General features: G+C 39.0%; 2 protein-coding genes across 2 annotated transcripts in view; both read right to left on the bottom strand.

Moving 5' to 3' along the window:
- LOC112265905 (mucin-2) overlaps nt 1-8,292 on the bottom strand; it is a 21,008-nt gene extending 12,716 nt beyond the window's left edge. Inside the window, exons 1-8 of the mRNA XM_042294907.1 lie at nt 8,095-8,292; nt 7,045-7,197; nt 5,995-6,147; nt 4,945-5,097; nt 3,895-4,047; nt 2,845-2,997; nt 1,795-1,947; nt 745-897 (exon numbers count right to left, since the gene is read on the bottom strand). Of these exons, the coding sequence (XP_042150841.1) occupies nt 745-897; nt 1,795-1,947; nt 2,845-2,997; nt 3,895-4,047; nt 4,945-5,097; nt 5,995-6,147; nt 7,045-7,197; nt 8,095-8,292 (1,269 nt within the window). The remainder of the gene's footprint in view (nt 1-744; nt 898-1,794; nt 1,948-2,844; nt 2,998-3,894; nt 4,048-4,944; nt 5,098-5,994; nt 6,148-7,044; nt 7,198-8,094) is intronic.
- LOC121838939 (mucin-5AC-like) overlaps nt 8,088-19,999 on the bottom strand; it is a 15,813-nt gene continuing 3,901 nt past the window's right edge. Inside the window, exons 3-37 of the mRNA XM_042294906.1 lie at nt 19,967-19,996; nt 19,636-19,817; nt 19,217-19,377; nt 18,919-18,983; nt 18,589-18,770; nt 18,170-18,330; nt 17,868-17,932; nt 17,537-17,718; nt 17,119-17,279; nt 16,819-16,883; nt 16,488-16,669; nt 16,069-16,229; nt 15,769-15,833; nt 15,438-15,619; nt 15,019-15,179; nt 14,719-14,783; nt 14,388-14,569; nt 13,969-14,129; nt 13,669-13,733; nt 13,338-13,519; nt 12,919-13,079; nt 12,619-12,683; nt 12,288-12,469; nt 11,870-12,030; nt 11,570-11,634; nt 11,239-11,420; nt 10,820-10,980; nt 10,520-10,584; nt 10,189-10,370; nt 9,770-9,930; nt 9,470-9,534; nt 9,139-9,320; nt 8,719-8,880; nt 8,419-8,483; nt 8,088-8,269 (exon numbers count right to left, since the gene is read on the bottom strand). Of these exons, the coding sequence (XP_042150840.1) occupies nt 8,768-8,880; nt 9,139-9,320; nt 9,470-9,534; nt 9,770-9,930; nt 10,189-10,370; nt 10,520-10,584; nt 10,820-10,980; nt 11,239-11,420; nt 11,570-11,634; nt 11,870-12,030; nt 12,288-12,469; nt 12,619-12,683; nt 12,919-13,079; nt 13,338-13,519; nt 13,669-13,733; nt 13,969-14,129; nt 14,388-14,569; nt 14,719-14,783; nt 15,019-15,179; nt 15,438-15,619; nt 15,769-15,833; nt 16,069-16,229; nt 16,488-16,669; nt 16,819-16,883; nt 17,119-17,279; nt 17,537-17,718; nt 17,868-17,932; nt 18,170-18,330; nt 18,589-18,770; nt 18,919-18,983; nt 19,217-19,377; nt 19,636-19,817; nt 19,967-19,996 (4,405 nt within the window). The 3' untranslated portion in view covers nt 8,088-8,269; nt 8,419-8,483; nt 8,719-8,767. The remainder of the gene's footprint in view (nt 8,270-8,418; nt 8,484-8,718; nt 8,881-9,138; nt 9,321-9,469; nt 9,535-9,769; nt 9,931-10,188; nt 10,371-10,519; nt 10,585-10,819; nt 10,981-11,238; nt 11,421-11,569; nt 11,635-11,869; nt 12,031-12,287; nt 12,470-12,618; nt 12,684-12,918; nt 13,080-13,337; nt 13,520-13,668; nt 13,734-13,968; nt 14,130-14,387; nt 14,570-14,718; nt 14,784-15,018; nt 15,180-15,437; nt 15,620-15,768; nt 15,834-16,068; nt 16,230-16,487; nt 16,670-16,818; nt 16,884-17,118; nt 17,280-17,536; nt 17,719-17,867; nt 17,933-18,169; nt 18,331-18,588; nt 18,771-18,918; nt 18,984-19,216; nt 19,378-19,635; nt 19,818-19,966; nt 19,997-19,999) is intronic.

The raw sequence follows: 19,999 nt of genomic DNA, 5'->3' as shown, positions 1-19,999 counted from the left end.
AAGTAGAATACAATATTACCTGAATTGAGTAACAGTCGTCTGAATGAAACTAAGCCCATATCTTTGTCGGAAGATTGTGTCACACTGTAAGGAGTAGGGGAGAGAAGAGTCAACTTTAATAGACTATCAAATAGTATGAGAGATTTTACAAACATAATATATATAACATTATTAGGCCTATATATTTTAACAATCCCTTATTCCCGTAGCTCACCGATCATTAAGCCTAAAGTCATTGTCACTTGAACCTTAGGTAAAGTCAATAACCACATCAACATAGACACAAATGAATGGTCATATCTGATTTCGAGGACTTACAATTGTAGTAATGGTTACTGATAGTGTTTTGAATTCTGTGCTTTGAGGGTCAGTCAAGGCTGGTACAAAAGCTTGCTGCAAGGTGACTTGTAATTCCACCACTGGAGGAGGTGCCGTTGTTATGGCAGTTGTAGCAGGAACAGTTGTTGTAGCAGGGGCATCTGAAATTAATAAAACATTACACCCTTTTAGAATTTGAAAGGTGCTCCAAATGCAACGTGTGCTTAAACTGTACTGGTGATGTACTAGTGTGTACAACTTGATAACGTGGGATGTTGGAGGGAGGACAGTGAAATGTTGCTGATGTAGCCGCAATTGGTTGATCAATTCAGCAGCGTTATTTAACTTCAACGGTGCCAAAACTGAACATTCCATGTTAATGGATATTTTTGGAGCACATATTGATTGGGTTTGCTTACTTATCACAGTGATGGAGTTGAGATCCAAAGATAAGTTGAAGTTAGAGTTTGGATTGGTCAGAGCCTCTTTCAATGTTTCAACAATGTCACTGCCCTTGGGGATAGGTACTGTGGAGGTCGCATTGAACTCCAGTTCCAAATCCACCTCTGTGTTAGGATCCTGACCGAGACGAGGCACAGGTCTGCAGAGGGTCAAAAAGTTCATTAGGTCAGGGTCAAGTCAAAAGGTGACTGAAAAAGTAAAGTTGTGCTAAAAATAAGGCTTTTTAGGTTCTAAAGACTTTATTGTCTAAATGAAAGAAAATGGTTTAAAAGTAGAATACAATATTACCTGAATTGAGTAACAGTCGTCTGAATGAAACTAAGCCCATATCTTTGTCGGAAGATTGTGTCACACTGTAAGGAGTAGGGGAGAGAAGAGTCAACTTTAATAGACTATCAAATAGTATGAGAGATTTTACAAACATAATATATATAACATTATTAGGCCTATATATTTTAACAATCCCTTATTCCCGTAGCTCACCGATCATTAAGCCTAAAGTCATTGTCACTTGAACCTTAGGTAAAGTCAATAACCACATCAACATAGACACAAATGAATGGTCATATCTGGATTTCGAGGACTTACAATTGTAGTAATGGTTACTGATAGTGTTTTGAATTCTGTGCTTTGAGGGTCAGTCAAGGCTGGTACAAAAGCTTGCTGCAAGGTGACTTGTAATTCCACCACTGGAGGAGGTGCCGTTGTTATGGCAGTTGTAGCAGGAACAGTTGTTGTAGCAGGGGCATCTGAAATTAATAAAACATTACACCCTTTTAGAATTTGAAAGGTGCTCCAAATGCAACGTGTGCTTAAACTGTACTGGTGATGTACTAGTGTGTACAACTTGATAACGTGGGATGTTGGAGGGAGGACAGTGAAATGTTGCTGATGTAGCCGCAATTGGTTGATCAATTCAGCAGCGTTATTTAACTTCAACGGTGCCAAAACTGAACATTCCATGTTAATGGATATTTTTGGAGCACATATTGATTGGGTTTGCTTACTTATCACAGTGATGGAGTTGAGATCCAAAGATAAGTTGAAGTTAGAGTTTGGATTGGTCAGAGCCTCTTTCAATGTTTCAACAATGTCACTGCCCTTGGGGATAGGTACTGTGGAGGTCGCATTGAACTCCAGTTCCAAATCCACCTCTGTGTTAGGATCCTGACCGAGACGAGGCACAGGTCTGCAGAGGGTCAAAAAGTTCATTAGGTCAGGGTCAAGTCAAAAGGTGACTGAAAAAGTAAAGTTGTGCTAAAAATAAGGCTTTTTAGGTTCTAAAGACTTTATTGTCTAAATGAAAGAAAATGGTTTAAAAGTAGAATACAATATTACCTGAATTGAGTAACAGTCGTCTGAATGAAACTAAGCCCATATCTTTGTCGGAAGATTGTGTCACACTGTAAGGAGTAGGGGAGAGAAGAGTCAACTTTAATAGACTATCAAATAGTATGAGAGATTTTACAAACATAATATATATAACATTATTAGGCCTATATATTTTAACAATCCCTTATTCCCGTAGCTCACCGATCATTAAGCCTAAAGTCATTGTCACTTGAACCTTAGGTAAAGTCAATAACCACATCAACATAGACACAAATGAATGGTCATATCTGGATTTCGAGGACTTACAATTGTAGTAATGGTTACTGATAGTGTTTTGAATTCTGTGCTTTGAGGGTCAGTCAAGGCTGGTACAAAAGCTTGCTGCAAGGTGACTTGTAATTCCACCACTGGAGGAGGTGCCGTTGTTATGGCAGTTGTAGCAGGAACAGTTGTTGTAGCAGGGGCATCTGAAATTAATAAAACATTACACCCTTTTAGAATTTGAAAGGTGCTCCAAATGCAACGTGTGCTTAAACTGTACTGGTGATGTACTAGTGTGTACAACTTGATAACGTGGGATGTTGGAGGGAGGACAGTGAAATGTTGCTGATGTAGCCGCAATTGGTTGATCAATTCAGCAGCGTTATTTAACTTCAACGGTGCCAAAACTGAACATTCCATGTTAATGGATATTTTTGGAGCACATATTGATTGGGTTTGCTTACTTATCACAGTGATGGAGTTGAGATCCAAAGATAAGTTGAAGTTAGAGTTTGGATTGGTCAGAGCCTCTTTCAATGTTTCAACAATGTCACTGCCCTTGGGGATAGGTACTGTGGAGGTCGCATTGAACTCCAGTTCCAAATCCACCTCTGTGTTAGGATCCTGACCGAGACGAGGCACAGGTCTGCAGAGGGTCAAAAAGTTCATTAGGTCAGGGTCAAGTCAAAAGGTGACTGAAAAAGTAAAGTTGTGCTAAAAATAAGGCTTTTTAGGTTCTAAAGACTTTATTGTCTAAATGAAAGAAAATGGTTTAAAAGTAGAATACAATATTACCTGAATTGAGTAACAGTCGTCTGAATGAAACTAAGCCCATATCTTTGTCGGAAGATTGTGTCACACTGTAAGGAGTAGGGGAGAGAAGAGTCAACTTTAATAGACTATCAAATAGTATGAGAGATTTTACAAACATAATATATATAACATTATTAGGCCTATATATTTTAACAATCCCTTATTCCCGTAGCTCACCGATCATTAAGCCTAAAGTCATTGTCACTTGAACCTTAGGTAAAGTCAATAACCACATCAACATAGACACAAATGAATGGTCATATCTGGATTTCGAGGACTTACAATTGTAGTAATGGTTACTGATAGTGTTTTGAATTCTGTGCTTTGAGGGTCAGTCAAGGCTGGTACAAAAGCTTGCTGCAAGGTGACTTGTAATTCCACCACTGGAGGAGGTGCCGTTGTTATGGCAGTTGTAGCAGGAACAGTTGTTGTAGCAGGGGCATCTGAAATTAATAAAACATTACACCCTTTTAGAATTTGAAAGGTGCTCCAAATGCAACGTGTGCTTAAACTGTACTGGTGATGTACTAGTGTGTACAACTTGATAACGTGGGATGTTGGAGGGAGGACAGTGAAATGTTGCTGATGTAGCCGCAATTGGTTGATCAATTCAGCAGCGTTATTTAACTTCAACGGTGCCAAAACTGAACATTCCATGTTAATGGATATTTTTGGAGCACATATTGATTGGGTTTGCTTACTTATCACAGTGATGGAGTTGAGATCCAAAGATAAGTTGAAGTTAGAGTTTGGATTGGTCAGAGCCTCTTTCAATGTTTCAACAATGTCACTGCCCTTGGGGATAGGTACTGTGGAGGTCGCATTGAACTCCAGTTCCAAATCCACCTCTGTGTTAGGATCCTGACCGAGACGAGGCACAGGTCTGCAGAGGGTCAAAAAGTTCATTAGGTCAGGGTCAAGTCAAAAGGTGACTGAAAAAGTAAAGTTGTGCTAAAAATAAGGCTTTTTAGGTTCTAAAGACTTTATTGTCTAAATGAAAGAAAATGGTTTAAAAGTAGAATACAATATTACCTGAATTGAGTAACAGTCGTCTGAATGAAACTAAGCCCATATCTTTGTCGGAAGATTGTGTCACACTGTAAGGAGTAGGGGAGAGAAGAGTCAACTTTAATAGACTATCAAATAGTATGAGAGATTTTACAAACATAATATATATAACATTATTAGGCCTATATATTTTAACAATCCCTTATTCCCGTAGCTCACCGATCATTAAGCCTAAAGTCATTGTCACTTGAACCTTAGGTAAAGTCAATAACCACATCAACATAGACACAAATGAATGGTCATATCTGGATTTCGAGGACTTACAATTGTAGTAATGGTTACTGATAGTGTTTTGAATTCTGTGCTTTGAGGGTCAGTCAAGGCTGGTACAAAAGCTTGCTGCAAGGTGACTTGTAATTCCACCACTGGAGGAGGTGCCGTTGTTATGGCAGTTGTAGCAGGAACAGTTGTTGTAGCAGGGGCATCTGAAATTAATAAAACATTACACCCTTTTAGAATTTGAAAGGTGCTCCAAATGCAACGTGTGCTTAAACTGTACTGGTGATGTACTAGTGTGTACAACTTGATAACGTGGGATGTTGGAGGGAGGACAGTGAAATGTTGCTGATGTAGCCGCAATTGGTTGATCAATTCAGCAGCGTTATTTAACTTCAACGGTGCCAAAACTGAACATTCCATGTTAATGGATATTTTTGGAGCACATATTGATTGGGTTTGCTTACTTATCACAGTGATGGAGTTGAGATCCAAAGATAAGTTGAAGTTAGAGTTTGGATTGGTCAGAGCCTCTTTCAATGTTTCAACAATGTCACTGCCCTTGGGGATAGGTACTGTGGAGGTCGCATTGAACTCCAGTTCCAAATCCACCTCTGTGTTAGGATCCTGACCGAGACGAGGCACAGGTCTGCAGAGGGTCAAAAAGTTCATTAGGTCAGGGTCAAGTCAAAAGGTGACTGAAAAAGTAAAGTTGTGCTAAAAATAAGGCTTTTTAGGTTCTAAAGACTTTATTGTCTAAATGAAAGAAAATGGTTTAAAAGTAGAATACAATATTACCTGAATTGAGTAACAGTCGTCTGAATGAAACTAAGCCCATATCTTTGTCGGAAGATTGTGTCACACTGTAAGGAGTAGGGGAGAGAAGAGTCAACTTTAATAGACTATCAAATAGTATGAGAGATTTTACAAACATAATATATATAACATTATTAGGCCTATATATTTTAACAATCCCTTATTCCCGTAGCTCACCGATCATTAAGCCTAAAGTCATTGTCACTTGAACCTTAGGTAAAGTCAATAACCACATCAACATAGACACAAATGAATGGTCATATCTGGATTTCGAGGACTTACAATTGTAGTAATGGTTACTGATAGTGTTTTGAATTCTGTGCTTTGAGGGTCAGTCAAGGCTGGTACAAAAGCTTGCTGCAAGGTGACTTGTAATTCCACCACTGGAGGAGGTGCCGTTGTTATGGCAGTTGTAGCAGGAACAGTTGTTGTAGCAGGGGCATCTGAAATTAATAAAACATTACACCCTTTTAGAATTTGAAAGGTGCTCCAAATGCAACGTGTGCTTAAACTGTACTGGTGATGTACTAGTGTGTACAACTTGATAACGTGGGATGTTGGAGGGAGGACAGTGAAATGTTGCTGATGTAGCCGCAATTGGTTGATCAATTCAGCAGCGTTATTTAACTTCAACGGTGCCAAAACTGAACATTCCATGTTAATGGATATTTTTGGAGCACATATTGATTGGGTTTGCTTACTTATCACAGTGATGGAGTTGAGATCCAAAGATAAGTTGAAGTTAGAGTTTGGATTGGTCAGAGCCTCTTTCAATGTTTCAACAATGTCACTGCCCTTGGGGATAGGTACTGTGGAGGTCGCATTGAACTCCAGTTCCAAATCCACCTCTGTGTTAGGATCCTGACCGAGACGAGGCACAGGTCTGCAGAGGGTCAAAAAGTTCATTAGGTCAGGGTCAAGTCAAAAGGTGACTGAAAAAGTAAAGTTGTGCTAAAAATAAGGCTTTTTAGGTTCTAAAGACTTTATTGTCTAAATGAAAGAAAATGGTTTAAAAGTAGAATACAATATTACCTGAATTGAGTAACAGTCGTCTGAATGAAACTAAGCCCATATCTTTGTCGGAAGATTGTGTCACACTGTAAGGAGTAGGGGAGAGAAGAGTCAACTTTAATAGACTATCAAATAGTATGAGAGATTTTACAAACATAATATATATAACATTATTAGGCCTATATATTTTAACAATCCCTTATTCCCGTAGCTCACCGATCATTAAGCCTAAAGTCATTGTCACTTGAACCTTAGGTAAAGTCAATAACCACATCAACATAGACACAAATGAATGGTCATATCTGGATTTCGAGGACTTACAATTGTAGTAATGGTTACTGATAGTGTTTTGAATTCTGTGCTTTGAGGGTCAGTCAAGGCTGGTACAAAAGCTTGCTGCAAGGTGACTTGTAATTCCACCACTGGAGGAGGTGCCGTTGTTATGGCAGTTGTAGCAGGAACAGTTGTTGTAGCAGGGGCATCTGAAATTAATAAAACATTACACCCTTTTAGAATTTGAAAGGTGCTCCAAATGCAACGTGTGCTTAAACTGTACTGGTGATGTACTAGTGTGTACAACTTGATAACGTGGGATGTTGGAGGGAGGACAGTGAAATGTTGCTGATGTAGCCGCAATTGGTTGATCAATTCAGCAGCGTTATTTAACTTCAACGGTGCCAAAACTGAACATTCCATGTTAATGGATATTTTTGGAGCACATATTGATTGGGTTTGCTTACTTATCACAGTGATGGAGTTGAGATCCAAAGATAAGTTGAAGTTAGAGTTTGGATTGGTCAGAGCCTCTTTCAATGTTTCAACAATGTCACTGCCCTTGGGGATAGGTACTGTGGAGGTCGCATTGAACTCCAGTTCCAAATCCACCTCTGTGTTAGGATCCTGACCGAGACGAGGCACAGGTCTGCAGAGGGTCAAAAAGTTCATTAGGTCAGGGTCAAGTCAAAAGGTGACTGAAAAAGTAAAGTTGTGCTAAAAATAAGGCTTTTTAGGTTCTAAAGACTTTATTGTCTAAATGAAAGAAAATGGTTTAAAAGTAGAATACAATATTACCTGAATTGAGTAACAGTCGTCTGAATGAAACTAAGCCCATATCTTTGTCGGAAGATTGTGTCACACTGTAAGGAGTAGGGGAGAGAAGAGTCAACTTTAATAGACTATCAAATAGTATGAGAGATTTTACAAACATAATATATATAACATTATTAGGCCTATATATTTTAACAATCCCTTATTCCCGTAGCTCACCGATCATTAAGCCTAAAGTCATTGTCACTTGAACCTTAGGTAAAGTCAATAACCACATCAACATAGACACAAATGAATGGTCATATCTGGATTTCGAGGACTTACAATTGTAGTAATGGTTACTGATAGTGTTTTGAATTCTGTGCTTTGAGGGTCAGTCAAGGCTGGTACAAAAGCTTGCTGCAAGGTGACTTGTAATTCCACCACTGGAGGAGGTGCCGTTGTTATGGCAGTTGTAGCAGGAACAGTTGTTGTAGCAGGGGCATCTGAAATTAATAAAACATTACACCCTTTTAGAATTTGAAAGGTGCTCCAAATGCAACGTGTGCTTAAACTGTACTGGTGATGTACTAGTGTGTACAACTTGATAACGTGGGATGTTGGAGGGAGGACAGTGAAATGTTGCTGATGTAGCCGCAATTGGTTGATCAATTCAGCAGCGTTATTTAACTTCAACGGTGCCAAAACTGAACATTCCATGTTAATGGATATTTTTGGAGCACATATTGATTGGGTTTGCTTACTTATCACAGTGATGGAGTTGAGATCCAAAGATAAGTTGAAGTTAGAGTTTGGATTGGTCAGAGCCTCTTTCAATGTTTCAACAATGTCACTGCCCTTGGGGATAGGTACTGTGGAGGTCGCATTGAACTCCAGTTCCAAATCCACCTCTGTGTTAGGATCCTGACCGAGACGAGGCACAGGTCTGCAGAGGGTCAAAAAGTTCATTAGGTCAGGGTCAAGTCAAAAGGTGACTGAAAAAGTAAAGTTGTGCTAAAAATAAGGCTTTTTAGGTTCTAAAGACTTTATTGTCTAAATGAAAGAAAATGGTTTAAAAGTAGAATACAATATTACCTGAATTGAGTAACAGTCGTCTGAATGAAACTAAGCCCATATCTTTGTCGGAAGATTGTGTCACACTGTAAGGAGTAGGGGAGAGAAGAGTCAACTTTAATAGACTATCAAATAGTATGAGAGATTTTACAAACATAATATATATAACATTATTAGGCCTATATATTTTAACAATCCCTTATTCCCGTAGCTCACCGATCATTAAGCCTAAAGTCATTGTCACTTGAACCTTAGGTAAAGTCAATAACCACATCAACATAGACACAAATGAATGGTCATATCTGGATTTCGAGGACTTACAATTGTAGTAATGGTTACTGATAGTGTTTTGAATTCTGTGCTTTGAGGGTCAGTCAAGGCTGGTACAAAAAGCTTGCTGCAAGGTGACTTGTAATTCCACCACTGGAGGAGGTGCCGTTGTTATGGCAGTTGTAGCAGGAACAGTTGTTGTAGCAGGGGCATCTGAAATTAATAAAACATTACACCCTTTTAGAATTTGAAAGGTGCTCCAAATGCAACGTGTGCTTAAACTGTACTGGTGATGTACTAGTGTGTACAACTTGATAACGTGGGATGTTGGAGGGAGGACAGTGAAATGTTGCTGATGTAGCCGCAATTGGTTGATCAATTCAGCAGCGTTATTTAACTTCAACGGTGCCAAAACTGAACATTCCATGTTAATGGATATTTTTGGAGCACATATTGATTGGGTTTGCTTACTTATCACAGTGATGGAGTTGAGATCCAAAGATAAGTTGAAGTTAGAGTTTGGATTGGTCAGAGCCTCTTTCAATGTTTCAACAATGTCACTGCCCTTGGGGATAGGTACTGTGGAGGTCGCATTGAACTCCAGTTCCAAATCCACCTCTGTGTTAGGATCCTGACCGAGACGAGGCACAGGTCTGCAGAGGGTCAAAAAGTTCATTAGGTCAGGGTCAAGTCAAAAGGTGACTGAAAAAGTAAAGTTGTGCTAAAAATAAGGCTTTTTAGGTTCTAAAGACTTTATTGTCTAAATGAAAGAAAATGGTTTAAAAGTAGAATACAATATTACCTGAATTGAGTAACAGTCGTCTGAATGAAACTAAGCCCATATCTTTGTCGGAAGATTGTGTCACACTGTAAGGAGTAGGGGAGAGAAGAGTCAACTTTAATAGACTATCAAATAGTATGAGAGATTTTACAAACATAATATATATAACATTATTAGGCCTATATATTTTAACAATCCCTTATTCCCGTAGCTCACCGATCATTAAGCCTAAAGTCATTGTCACTTGAACCTTAGGTAAAGTCAATAACCACATCAACATAGACACAAATGAATGGTCATATCTGGATTTCGAGGACTTACAATTGTAGTAATGGTTACTGATAGTGTTTTGAATTCTGTGCTTTGAGGGTCAGTCAAGGCTGGTACAAAAGCTTGCTGCAAGGTGACTTGTAATTCCACCACTGGAGGAGGTGCCGTTGTTATGGCAGTTGTAGCAGGAACAGTTGTTGTAGCAGGGGCATCTGAAATTAATAAAACATTACACCCTTTTAGAATTTGAAAGGTGCTCCAAATGCAACGTGTGCTTAAACTGTACTGGTGATGTACTAGTGTGTACAACTTGATAACGTGGGATGTTGGAGGGAGGACAGTGAAATGTTGCTGATGTAGCCGCAATTGGTTGATCAATTCAGCAGCGTTATTTAACTTCAACGGTGCCAAAACTGAACATTCCATGTTAATGGATATTTTTGGAGCACATATTGATTGGGTTTGCTTACTTATCACAGTGATGGAGTTGAGATCCAAAGATAAGTTGAAGTTAGAGTTTGGATTGGTCAGAGCCTCTTTCAATGTTTCAACAATGTCACTGCCCTTGGGGATAGGTACTGTGGAGGTCGCATTGAACTCCAGTTCCAAATCCACCTCTGTGTTAGGATCCTGACCGAGACGAGGCACAGGTCTGCAGAGGGTCAAAAAGTTCATTAGGTCAGGGTCAAGTCAAAAGGTGACTGAAAAAGTAAAGTTGTGCTAAAAATAAGGCTTTTTAGGTTCTAAAGACTTTATTGTCTAAATGAAAGAAAATGGTTTAAAAGTAGAATACAATATTACCTGAATTGAGTAACAGTCGTCTGAATGAAACTAAGCCCATATCTTTGTCGGAAGATTGTGTCACACTGTAAGGAGTAGGGGAGAGAAGAGTCAACTTTAATAGACTATCAAATAGTATGAGAGATTTTACAAACATAATATATATAACATTATTAGGCCTATATATTTTAACAATCCCTTATTCCCGTAGCTCACCGATCATTAAGCCTAAAGTCATTGTCACTTGAACCTTAGGTAAAGTCAATAACCACATCAACATAGACACAAATGAATGGTCATATCTGGATTTCGAGGACTTACAATTGTAGTAATGGTTACTGATAGTGTTTTGAATTCTGTGCTTTGAGGGTCAGTCAAGGCTGGTACAAAAGCTTGCTGCAAGGTGACTTGTAATTCCACCACTGGAGGAGGTGCCGTTGTTATGGCAGTTGTAGCAGGAACAGTTGTTGTAGCAGGGGCATCTGAAATTAATAAAACATTACACCCTTTTAGAATTTGAAAGGTGCTCCAAATGCAACGTGTGCTTAAACTGTACTGGTGATGTACTAGTGTGTACAACTTGATAACGTGGGATGTTGGAGGGAGGACAGTGAAATGTTGCTGATGTAGCCGCAATTGGTTGATCAATTCAGCAGCGTTATTTAACTTCAACGGTGCCAAAACTGAACATTCCATGTTAATGGATATTTTTGGAGCACATATTGATTGGGTTTGCTTACTTATCACAGTGATGGAGTTGAGATCCAAAGATAAGTTGAAGTTAGAGTTTGGATTGGTCAGAGCCTCTTTCAATGTTTCAACAATGTCACTGCCCTTGGGGATAGGTACTGTGGAGGTCGCATTGAACTCCAGTTCCAAATCCACCTCTGTGTTAGGATCCTGACCGAGACGAGGCACAGGTCTGCAGAGGGTCAAAAAGTTCATTAGGTCAGGGTCAAGTCAAAAGGTGACTGAAAAAGTAAAGTTGTGCTAAAAATAAGGCTTTTTAGGTTCTAAAGACTTTATTGTCTAAATGAAAGAAAATGGTTTAAAAGTAGAATACAATATTACCTGAATTGAGTAACAGTCGTCTGAATGAAACTAAGCCCATATCTTTGTCGGAAGATTGTGTCACACTGTAAGGAGTAGGGGAGAGAAGAGTCAACTTTAATAGACTATCAAATAGTATGAGAGATTTTACAAACATAATATATATAACATTATTAGGCCTATATATTTTAACAATCCCTTATTCCCGTAGCTCACCGATCATTAAGCCTAAAGTCATTGTCACTTGAACCTTAGGTAAAGTCAATAACCACATCAACATAGACACAAATGAATGGTCATATCTGGATTTCGAGGACTTACAATTGTAGTAATGGTTACTGATAGTGTTTTGAATTCTGTGCTTTGAGGGTCAGTCAAGGCTGGTACAAAAGCTTGCTGCAAGGTGACTTGTAATTCCACCACTGGAGGAGGTGCCGTTGTTATGGCAGTTGTAGCAGGAACAGTTGTTGTAGCAGGGGCATCTGAAATTAATAAAACATTACACCCTTTTAGAATTTGAAAGGTGCTCCAAATGCAACGTGTGCTTAAACTGTACTGGTGATGTACTAGTGTGTACAACTTGATAACGTGGGATGTTGGAGGGAGGACAGTGAAATGTTGCTGATGTAGCCGCAATTGGTTGATCAATTCAGCAGCGTTATTTAACTTCAACGGTGCCAAAACTGAACATTCCATGTTAATGGATATTTTGGAGCACATATTGATTGGGTTTGCTTACTTATCACAGTGATGGAGTTGAGATCCAAAGATAAGTTGAAGTTAGAGTTTGGATTGGTCAGAGCCTCTTTCAATGTTTCAACAATGTCACTGCCCTTGGGGATAGGTACTGTGGAGGTCGCATTGAACTCCAGTTCCAAATCCACCTCTGTGTTAGGATCCTGACCGAGACGAGGCACAGGTCTGCAGAGGGTCAAAAAGTTCATTAGGTCAGGGTCAAGTCAAAAGGTGACTGAAAAAGTAAAGTTGTGCTAAAAATAAGGCTTTTTAGGTTCTAAAGACTTTATTGTCTAAATGAAAGAAAATGGTTTAAAAGTAGAATACAATATTACCTGAATTGAGTAACAGTCGTCTGAATGAAACTAAGCCCATATCTTTGTCGGAAGATTGTGTCACACTGTAAGGAGTAGGGGAGAGAAGAGTCAACTTTAATAGACTATCAAATAGTATGAGAGATTTTACAAACATAATATATATAACATTATTAGGCCTATATATTTTAACAATCCCTTATTCCCGTAGCTCACCGATCATTAAGCCTAAAGTCATTGTCACTTGAACCTTAGGTAAAGTCAATAACCACATCAACATAGACACAAATGAATGGTCATATCTGGATTTCGAGGACTTACAATTGTAGTAATGGTTACTGATAGTGTTTTGAATTCTGTGCTTTGAGGGTCAGTCAAGGCTGGTACAAAAGCTTGCTGCAAGGTGACTTGTAATTCCACCACTGGAGGAGGTGCCGTTGTTATGGCAGTTGTAGCAGGAACAGTTGTTGTAGCAGGGGCATCTGAAATTAATAAAACATTACACCCTTTTAGAATTTGAAAGGTGCTCCAAATGCAACGTGTGCTTAAACTGTACTGGTGATGTACTAGTGTGTACAACTTGATAACGTGGGATGTTGGAGGGAGGACAGTGAAATGTTGCTGATGTAGCCGCAATTGGTTGATCAATTCAGCAGCGTTATTTAACTTCAACGGTGCCAAAACTGAACATTCCATGTTAATGGATATTTTTGGAGCACATATTGATTGGGTTTGCTTACTTATCACAGTGATGGAGTTGAGATCCAAAGATAAGTTGAAGTTAGAGTTTGGATTGGTCAGAGCCTCTTTCAATGTTTCAACAATGTCACTGCCCTTGGGGATAGGTACTGTGGAGGTCGCATTGAACTCCAGTTCCAAATCCACCTCTGTGTTAGGATCCTGACCGAGACGAGGCACAGGTCTGCAGAGGGTCAAAAAGTTCATTAGGTCAGGGTCAAGTCAAAAGGTGACTGAAAAAGTAAAGTTGTGCTAAAAATAAGGCTTTTTAGGTTCTAAAGACTTTATTGTCTAAATGAAAGAAAATGGTTTAAAAGTAGAATACAATATTACCTGAATTGAGTAACAGTCGTCTGAATGAAACTAAGCCCATATCTTTGTCGGAAGATTGTGTCACACTGTAAGGAGTAGGGGAGAGAAGAGTCAACTTTAATAGACTATCAAATAGTATGAGAGATTTTACAAACATAATATATATAACATTATTAGGCCTATATATTTTAACAATCCCTTATTCCCGTAGCTCACCGATCATTAAGCCTAAAGTCATTGTCACTTGAACCTTAGGTAAAGTCAATAACCACATCAACATAGACACAAATGAATGGTCATATCTGGATTTCGAGGACTTACAATTGTAGTAATGGTTACTGATAGTGTTTTGAATTCTGTGCTTTGAGGGTCAGTCAAGGCTGGTACAAAAGCTTGCTGCAAGGTGACTTGTAATTCCACCACTGGAGGAGGTGCCGTTGTTATGGCAGTTGTAGCAGGAACAGTTGTTGTAGCAGGGGCATCTGAAATTAATAAAACATTACACCCTTTTAGAATTTGAAAGGTGCTCCAAATGCAACGTGTGCTTAAACTGTACTGGTGATGTACTAGTGTGTACAACTTGATAACGTGGGATGTTGGAGGGAGGACAGTGAAATGTTGCTGATGTAGCCGCAATTGGTTGATCAATTCAGCAGCGTTATTTAACTTCAACGGTGCCAAAACTGAACATTCCATGTTAATGGATATTTTTGGAGCACATATTGATTGGGTTTGCTTACTTATCACAGTGATGGAGTTGAGATCCAAAGATAAGTTGAAGTTAGAGTTTGGATTGGTCAGAGCCTCTTTCAATGTTTCAACAATGTCACTGCCCTTGGGGATAGGTACTGTGGAGGTCGCATTGAACTCCAGTTCCAAATCCACCTCTGTGTTAGGATCCTGACCGAGACGAGGCACAGGTCTGCAGAGGGTCAAAAAGTTCATTAGGTCAGGGTCAAGTCAAAAGGTGACTGAAAAAGTAAAGTTGTGCTAAAAATAAGGCTTTTTAGGTTCTAAAGACTTTATTGTCTAAATGAAAGAAAATGGTTTAAAAGTAGAATACAATATTACCTGAATTGAGTAACAGTCGTCTGAATGAAACTAAGCCCATATCTTTGTCGGAAGATTGTGTCACACTGTAAGGAGTAGGGGAGAGAAGAGTCAACTTTAATAGACTATCAAATAGTATGAGAGATTTTACAAACATAATATATATAACATTATTAGGCCTATATATTTTAACAATCCCTTATTCCCGTAGCTCACCGATCATTAAGCCTAAAGTCATTGTCACTTGAACCTTAGGTAAAGTCAATAACCACATCAACATAGACACAAATGAATGGTCATATCTGGATTTCGAGGACTTACAATTGTAGTAATGGTTACTGATAGTGTTTTGAATTCTGTGCTTTGAGGGTCAGTCAAGGCTGGTACAAAAGCTTGCTGCAAGGTGACTTGTAATTCCACCACTGGAGGAGGTGCCGTTGTTATGGCAGTTGTAGCAGGAACAGTTGTTGTAGCAGGGGCATCTGAAATTAATAAAACATTACACCCTTTTAGAATTTGAAAGGTGCTCCAAATGCAACGTGTGCTTAAACTGTACTGGTGATGTACTAGTGTGTACAACTTGATAACGTGGGATGTTGGAGGGAGGACAGTGAAATGTTGCTGATGTAGCCGCAATTGGTTGATCAATTCAGCAGCGTTATTTAACTTCAACGGTGCCAAAACTGAACATTCCATGTTAATGGATATTTTTGGAGCACATATTGATTGGGTTTGCTTACTTATCACAGTGATGGAGTTGAGATCCAAAGATAAGTTGAAGTTAGAGTTTGGATTGGTCAGAGCCTCTTTCAATGTTTCAACAATGTCACTGCCCTTGGGGATAGGTACTGTGGAGGTCGCATTGAACTCCAGTTCCAAATCCACCTCTGTGTTAGGATCCTGACCGAGACGAGGCACAGGTCTGCAGAGGGTCAAAAAGTTCATTAGGTCAGGGTCAAGTCAAAAGGTGACTGAAAAAGTAAAGTTGTGCTAAAAATAAGGCTTTTTAGGTTCTAAAGACTTTATTGTCTAAATGAAAGAAAATGGTTTAAAAGTAGAATACAATATTACCTGAATTGAGTAACAGTCGTCTGAATGAAACTAAGCCCATATCTTTGTCGGAAGATTGTGTCACACTGTAAGGAGTAGGGGAGAGAAGAGTCAACTTTAATAGACTATCAAATAGTATGAGAGATTTTACAAACATAATATATATAACATTATTAGGCCTATATATTTTAACAATCCCTTATTCCCGTAGCTCACCGATCATTAAGCCTAAAGTCATTGTCACTTGAACCTTAGGTAAAGTCAATAACCACATCAACATAGACACAAATGAATGGTCATATCTGGATTTCGAGGACTTACAATTGTAGTAATGGTTACTGATAGTGTTTTGAATTCTGTGCTTTGAGGGTCAGTCAAGGCTGGTACAAAAGCTTGCTGCAAGGTGACTTGTAATTCCACCACTGGAGGAGGTGCCGTTGTTATGGCAGTTGTAGCAGGAACAGTTGTTGTAGCAGGGGCATCTGAAATTAATAAAACATTACACCCTTTTAGAATTTGAAAGGTGCTCCAAATGCAACGTGTGCTTAAACTGTACTGGTGATGTACTAGTGTGTACAACTTGATAACGTGGGATGTTGGAGGGAGGACAGTGAAATGTTGCTGATGTAGCCGCAATTGGTTGATCAATTCAGCAGCGTTATTTAACTTCAACGGTGCCAAAACTGAACATTCCATGTTAATGGATATTTTTGGAGCACATATTGATTGGGTTTGCTTACTTATCACAGTGATGGAGTTGAGATCCAAAGATAAGTTGAAGTTAGAGTTTGGATTGGTCAGAGCCTCTTTCAATGTTTCAACAATGTCACTGCCCTTGGGGATAGGTACTGTGGAGGTCGCATTGAACTCCAGTTCCAAATCCACCTCTGTGTTAGGATCCTGACCGAGACGAGGCACAGGTCTGCAGAGGGTCAAAAAGTTCATTAGGTCAGGGTCAAGTCAAAAGGTGACTGAAAAAGTAAAGTTGTGCTAAAAATAAGGCTTTTTAGGTTCTAAAGACTTTATTGTCTAAATGAAAGAAAATGGTTTAAAAGTAGAATACAATATTACCTGAATTGAGTAACAGTCGTCTGAATGAAACTAAGCCCATATCTTTGTCGGAAGATTGTGTCACACTGTAAGGAGTAGGGGAGAGAAGAGTCAACTTTAATAGACTATCAAATAGTATGAGAGATTTTACAAACATAATATATATAACATTATTAGGCCTATATATTTTAACAATCCCTTATTCCCGTAGCTCACCGATCATTAAGCCTAAAGTCATTGTCACTTGAACCTTAGGTAAAGTCAATAACCACATCAACATAGACACAAATGAATGGTCATATCTGGATTTCGAGGACTTACAATTGTAGTAATGGTTACTGATAGTGTTTTGAATTCTGTGCTTTGAGGGTCAGTCAAGGCTGGTACAAAAGCTTGCTGCAAGGTGACTTGTAATTCCACCACTGGAGGAGGTGCCGTTGTTATGGCAGTTGTAGCAGGAACAGTTGTTGTAGCAGGGGCATCTGAAATTAATAAAACATTACACCCTTTTAGAATTTGAAAGGTGCTCCAAATGCAACGTGTGCTTAAACTGTACTGGTGATGTACTAGTGTGTACAACTTGATAACGTGGGATGTTGGAGGGAGGACAGTGAAATGTTGCTGATGTAGCCGCAATTGGTTGATCAATTCAGCAGCGTTATTTAACTTCAACGGTGCCAAAACTGAACATTCCATGTTAATGGATATTTTGGAGCACATATTGATTGGGTTTGCTTACTTATCACAGTGATGGAGTTGAGATCCAAAGATAAGTTGAAGTTAGAGTTTGGATTGGTCAGAGCCTCTTTCAATGTTTCAACAATGTCACTGCCCTTGGGGATAGGTACTGTGGAGGTCGCATTGAACTCCAGTTCCAAATCCACCTCTGTGTTAGGATCCTGACCGAGACGAGGCACAGGTCTGCAGAGGGTCAAAAAGTTCATTAGGTCAGGGTCAAGTCAAAAGGTGACTGAAAAAGTAAAGTTGTGCTAAAAATAAGGCTTTTTAGGTTCTAAAGACTTTATTGTCTAAATGAAAGAAAATGGTTTAAAAGTAGAATACAATATTACCTGAATTGAGTAACAGTCGTCTGAATGAAACTAAGCCCATATCTTTGTCGGAAGATTGTGTCACACTGTAAGGAGTAGGGGAGAGAAGAGTCAACTTTAATAGACTATCAAATAGTATGAGAGATTTTACAAACATAATATATATAACATTATTAGGCCTATATATTTTAACAATCCCTTATTCCCGTAGCTCACCGATCATTAAGCCTAAAGTCATTGTCACTTGAACCTTAGGTAAAGTCAATAACCACATCAACATAGACACAAATGAATGGTCATATCTGGATTTCGAGGACTTACACAATTGTAGTAATGGTTACTGATAGTGTTTTGAATTCTGTGCTTTGAGGGTCAGTCAAGGCTGGTACAAAAGCTTGCTGCAAGGTGACTTGTAATTCCACCACTGGAGGAGGTGCCGTTGTTATGGCAGTTGTAGCAGGAACAGTTGTTGTAGCAGGGGCATCTGAAATTAATAAAACATTACACCCTTTTAGAATTTGAAAGGTGCTCCAAATGCAACGTGTGCTTAAACTGTACTGGTGATGTACTAGTGTGTACAACTTGATAACGTGGGATGTTGGAGGGAGGACAGTGAAATGTTGCTGATGTAGCCGCAATTGGTTGATCAATTCAGCAGCGTTATTTAACTTCAACGGTGCCAAAACTGAACATTCCATGTTAATGGATATTTTTGGAGCACATATTGATTGGGTTTGCTTACTTATCACAGTGATGGAGTTGAGATCCAAAGATAAGTTGAAGTTAGAGTTTGGATTGGTCAGAGCCTCTTTCAATGTTTCAACAATGTCACTGCCCTTGGGGATAGGTACTGTGGAGGTCGCATTGAACTCCAGTTCCAAATCCACCTCTGTGTTAGGATCCTGACCGAGACGAGGCACAGGTCTGCAGAGGGTCAAAAAGTTCATTAGGTCAGGGTCAAGTCAAAAGGTGACTGAAAAGTAAAGTTGTGCTAAAAATAAGGCTTTTTAGGTTCTAAAGACTTTATTGTCTAAATGAAAGAAAATGGTTTAAAAGTAGAATACAATATTACCTGAATTGAGTAACAGTCGTCTGAATGAAACTAAGCCCATATCTTTGTCGGAAGATTGTGTCACACTGTAAGGAGTAGGGAGAGAAGAGTCAACTTTAATAGACTATCAAATAGTATGAGAGATTTTACAAACATAATATATATAACATTATTAGGCCTATATATTTTAACAATCCCTTATTCCCGTAGCTCACCGATCATTAAGCCTAAAGTCATTGTCACTTGAACCTTAGGTAAAGTCAATAACCACATCAACTAGACACAAATGAATGGTCATATCTGGATTTCGAGGACTTACAATTGTAGTAATGGTTACTGATAGTGTTTTGAATTCTGTGCTTTGAGGGTCAGTCAAGGCTGGTACAAAAGCTTGCTGCAAGGTGACTTGTAATTCCACCACTGGAGGAGGTGCCGTTGTTATGGCAGTTGTAGCAGGAACAGTTGTTGTAGCAGGGGCATCTGAAATTAATAAAACATTACACCCTTTTAGAATTTGAAAGGTGCTCCAAATGCAACGTGTGCTTAAACTGTACTGGTGATGTACTAGTGTGTACAACTTGATAACGTGGGATGTTGGAGGGAGGACAGTGAAATGTTGCTGATGTAGCCGCAATTGGTTGATCAATTCAGCAGCGTTATTTAACTTCAACGGTGCCAAAACTGAACATTCCATGTTAATGGATATTTTTGGAGCACATATTGATTGGGTTTGCTTACTTATCACAGTGATGGAGTTGAGATCCAAAGATAAGTTGAAGTTAGAGTTTGGATTGGTCAGAGCCTCTTTCAATGTTTCAACAATGTCACTGCCCTTGGGGATAGGTACTGTGGAGGTCGCATTGAACTCCAGTTCCAAATCCACCTCTGTGTTAGGATCCTGACCGAGACGAGGCACAGGTCTGCAGAGGGTCAAAAAGTTCATTAGGTCAGGGTCAAGTCAAAAGGTGACTGAAAAAGTAAAGTTGTGCTAAAAATAAGGCTTTTTAGGTTCTAAAGACTTTATTGTCTAAATGAAAGAAAATGGTTTAAAAGTAGAATACAATATTACCTGAATTGAGTAACAGTCGTCTGAATGAAACTA

The sequence above is a fragment of the Oncorhynchus tshawytscha genome, linkage group LG13 (genome assembly GCF_018296145.1).
Source record: "Oncorhynchus tshawytscha isolate Ot180627B linkage group LG13, Otsh_v2.0, whole genome shotgun sequence".
Taxonomy (NCBI): domain Eukaryota; kingdom Metazoa; phylum Chordata; class Actinopteri; order Salmoniformes; family Salmonidae; genus Oncorhynchus; species Oncorhynchus tshawytscha.
The sequence above is the reverse complement of the archived record's forward strand: the minus strand, read 5'-3'. Positions and strand labels throughout refer to the sequence as shown.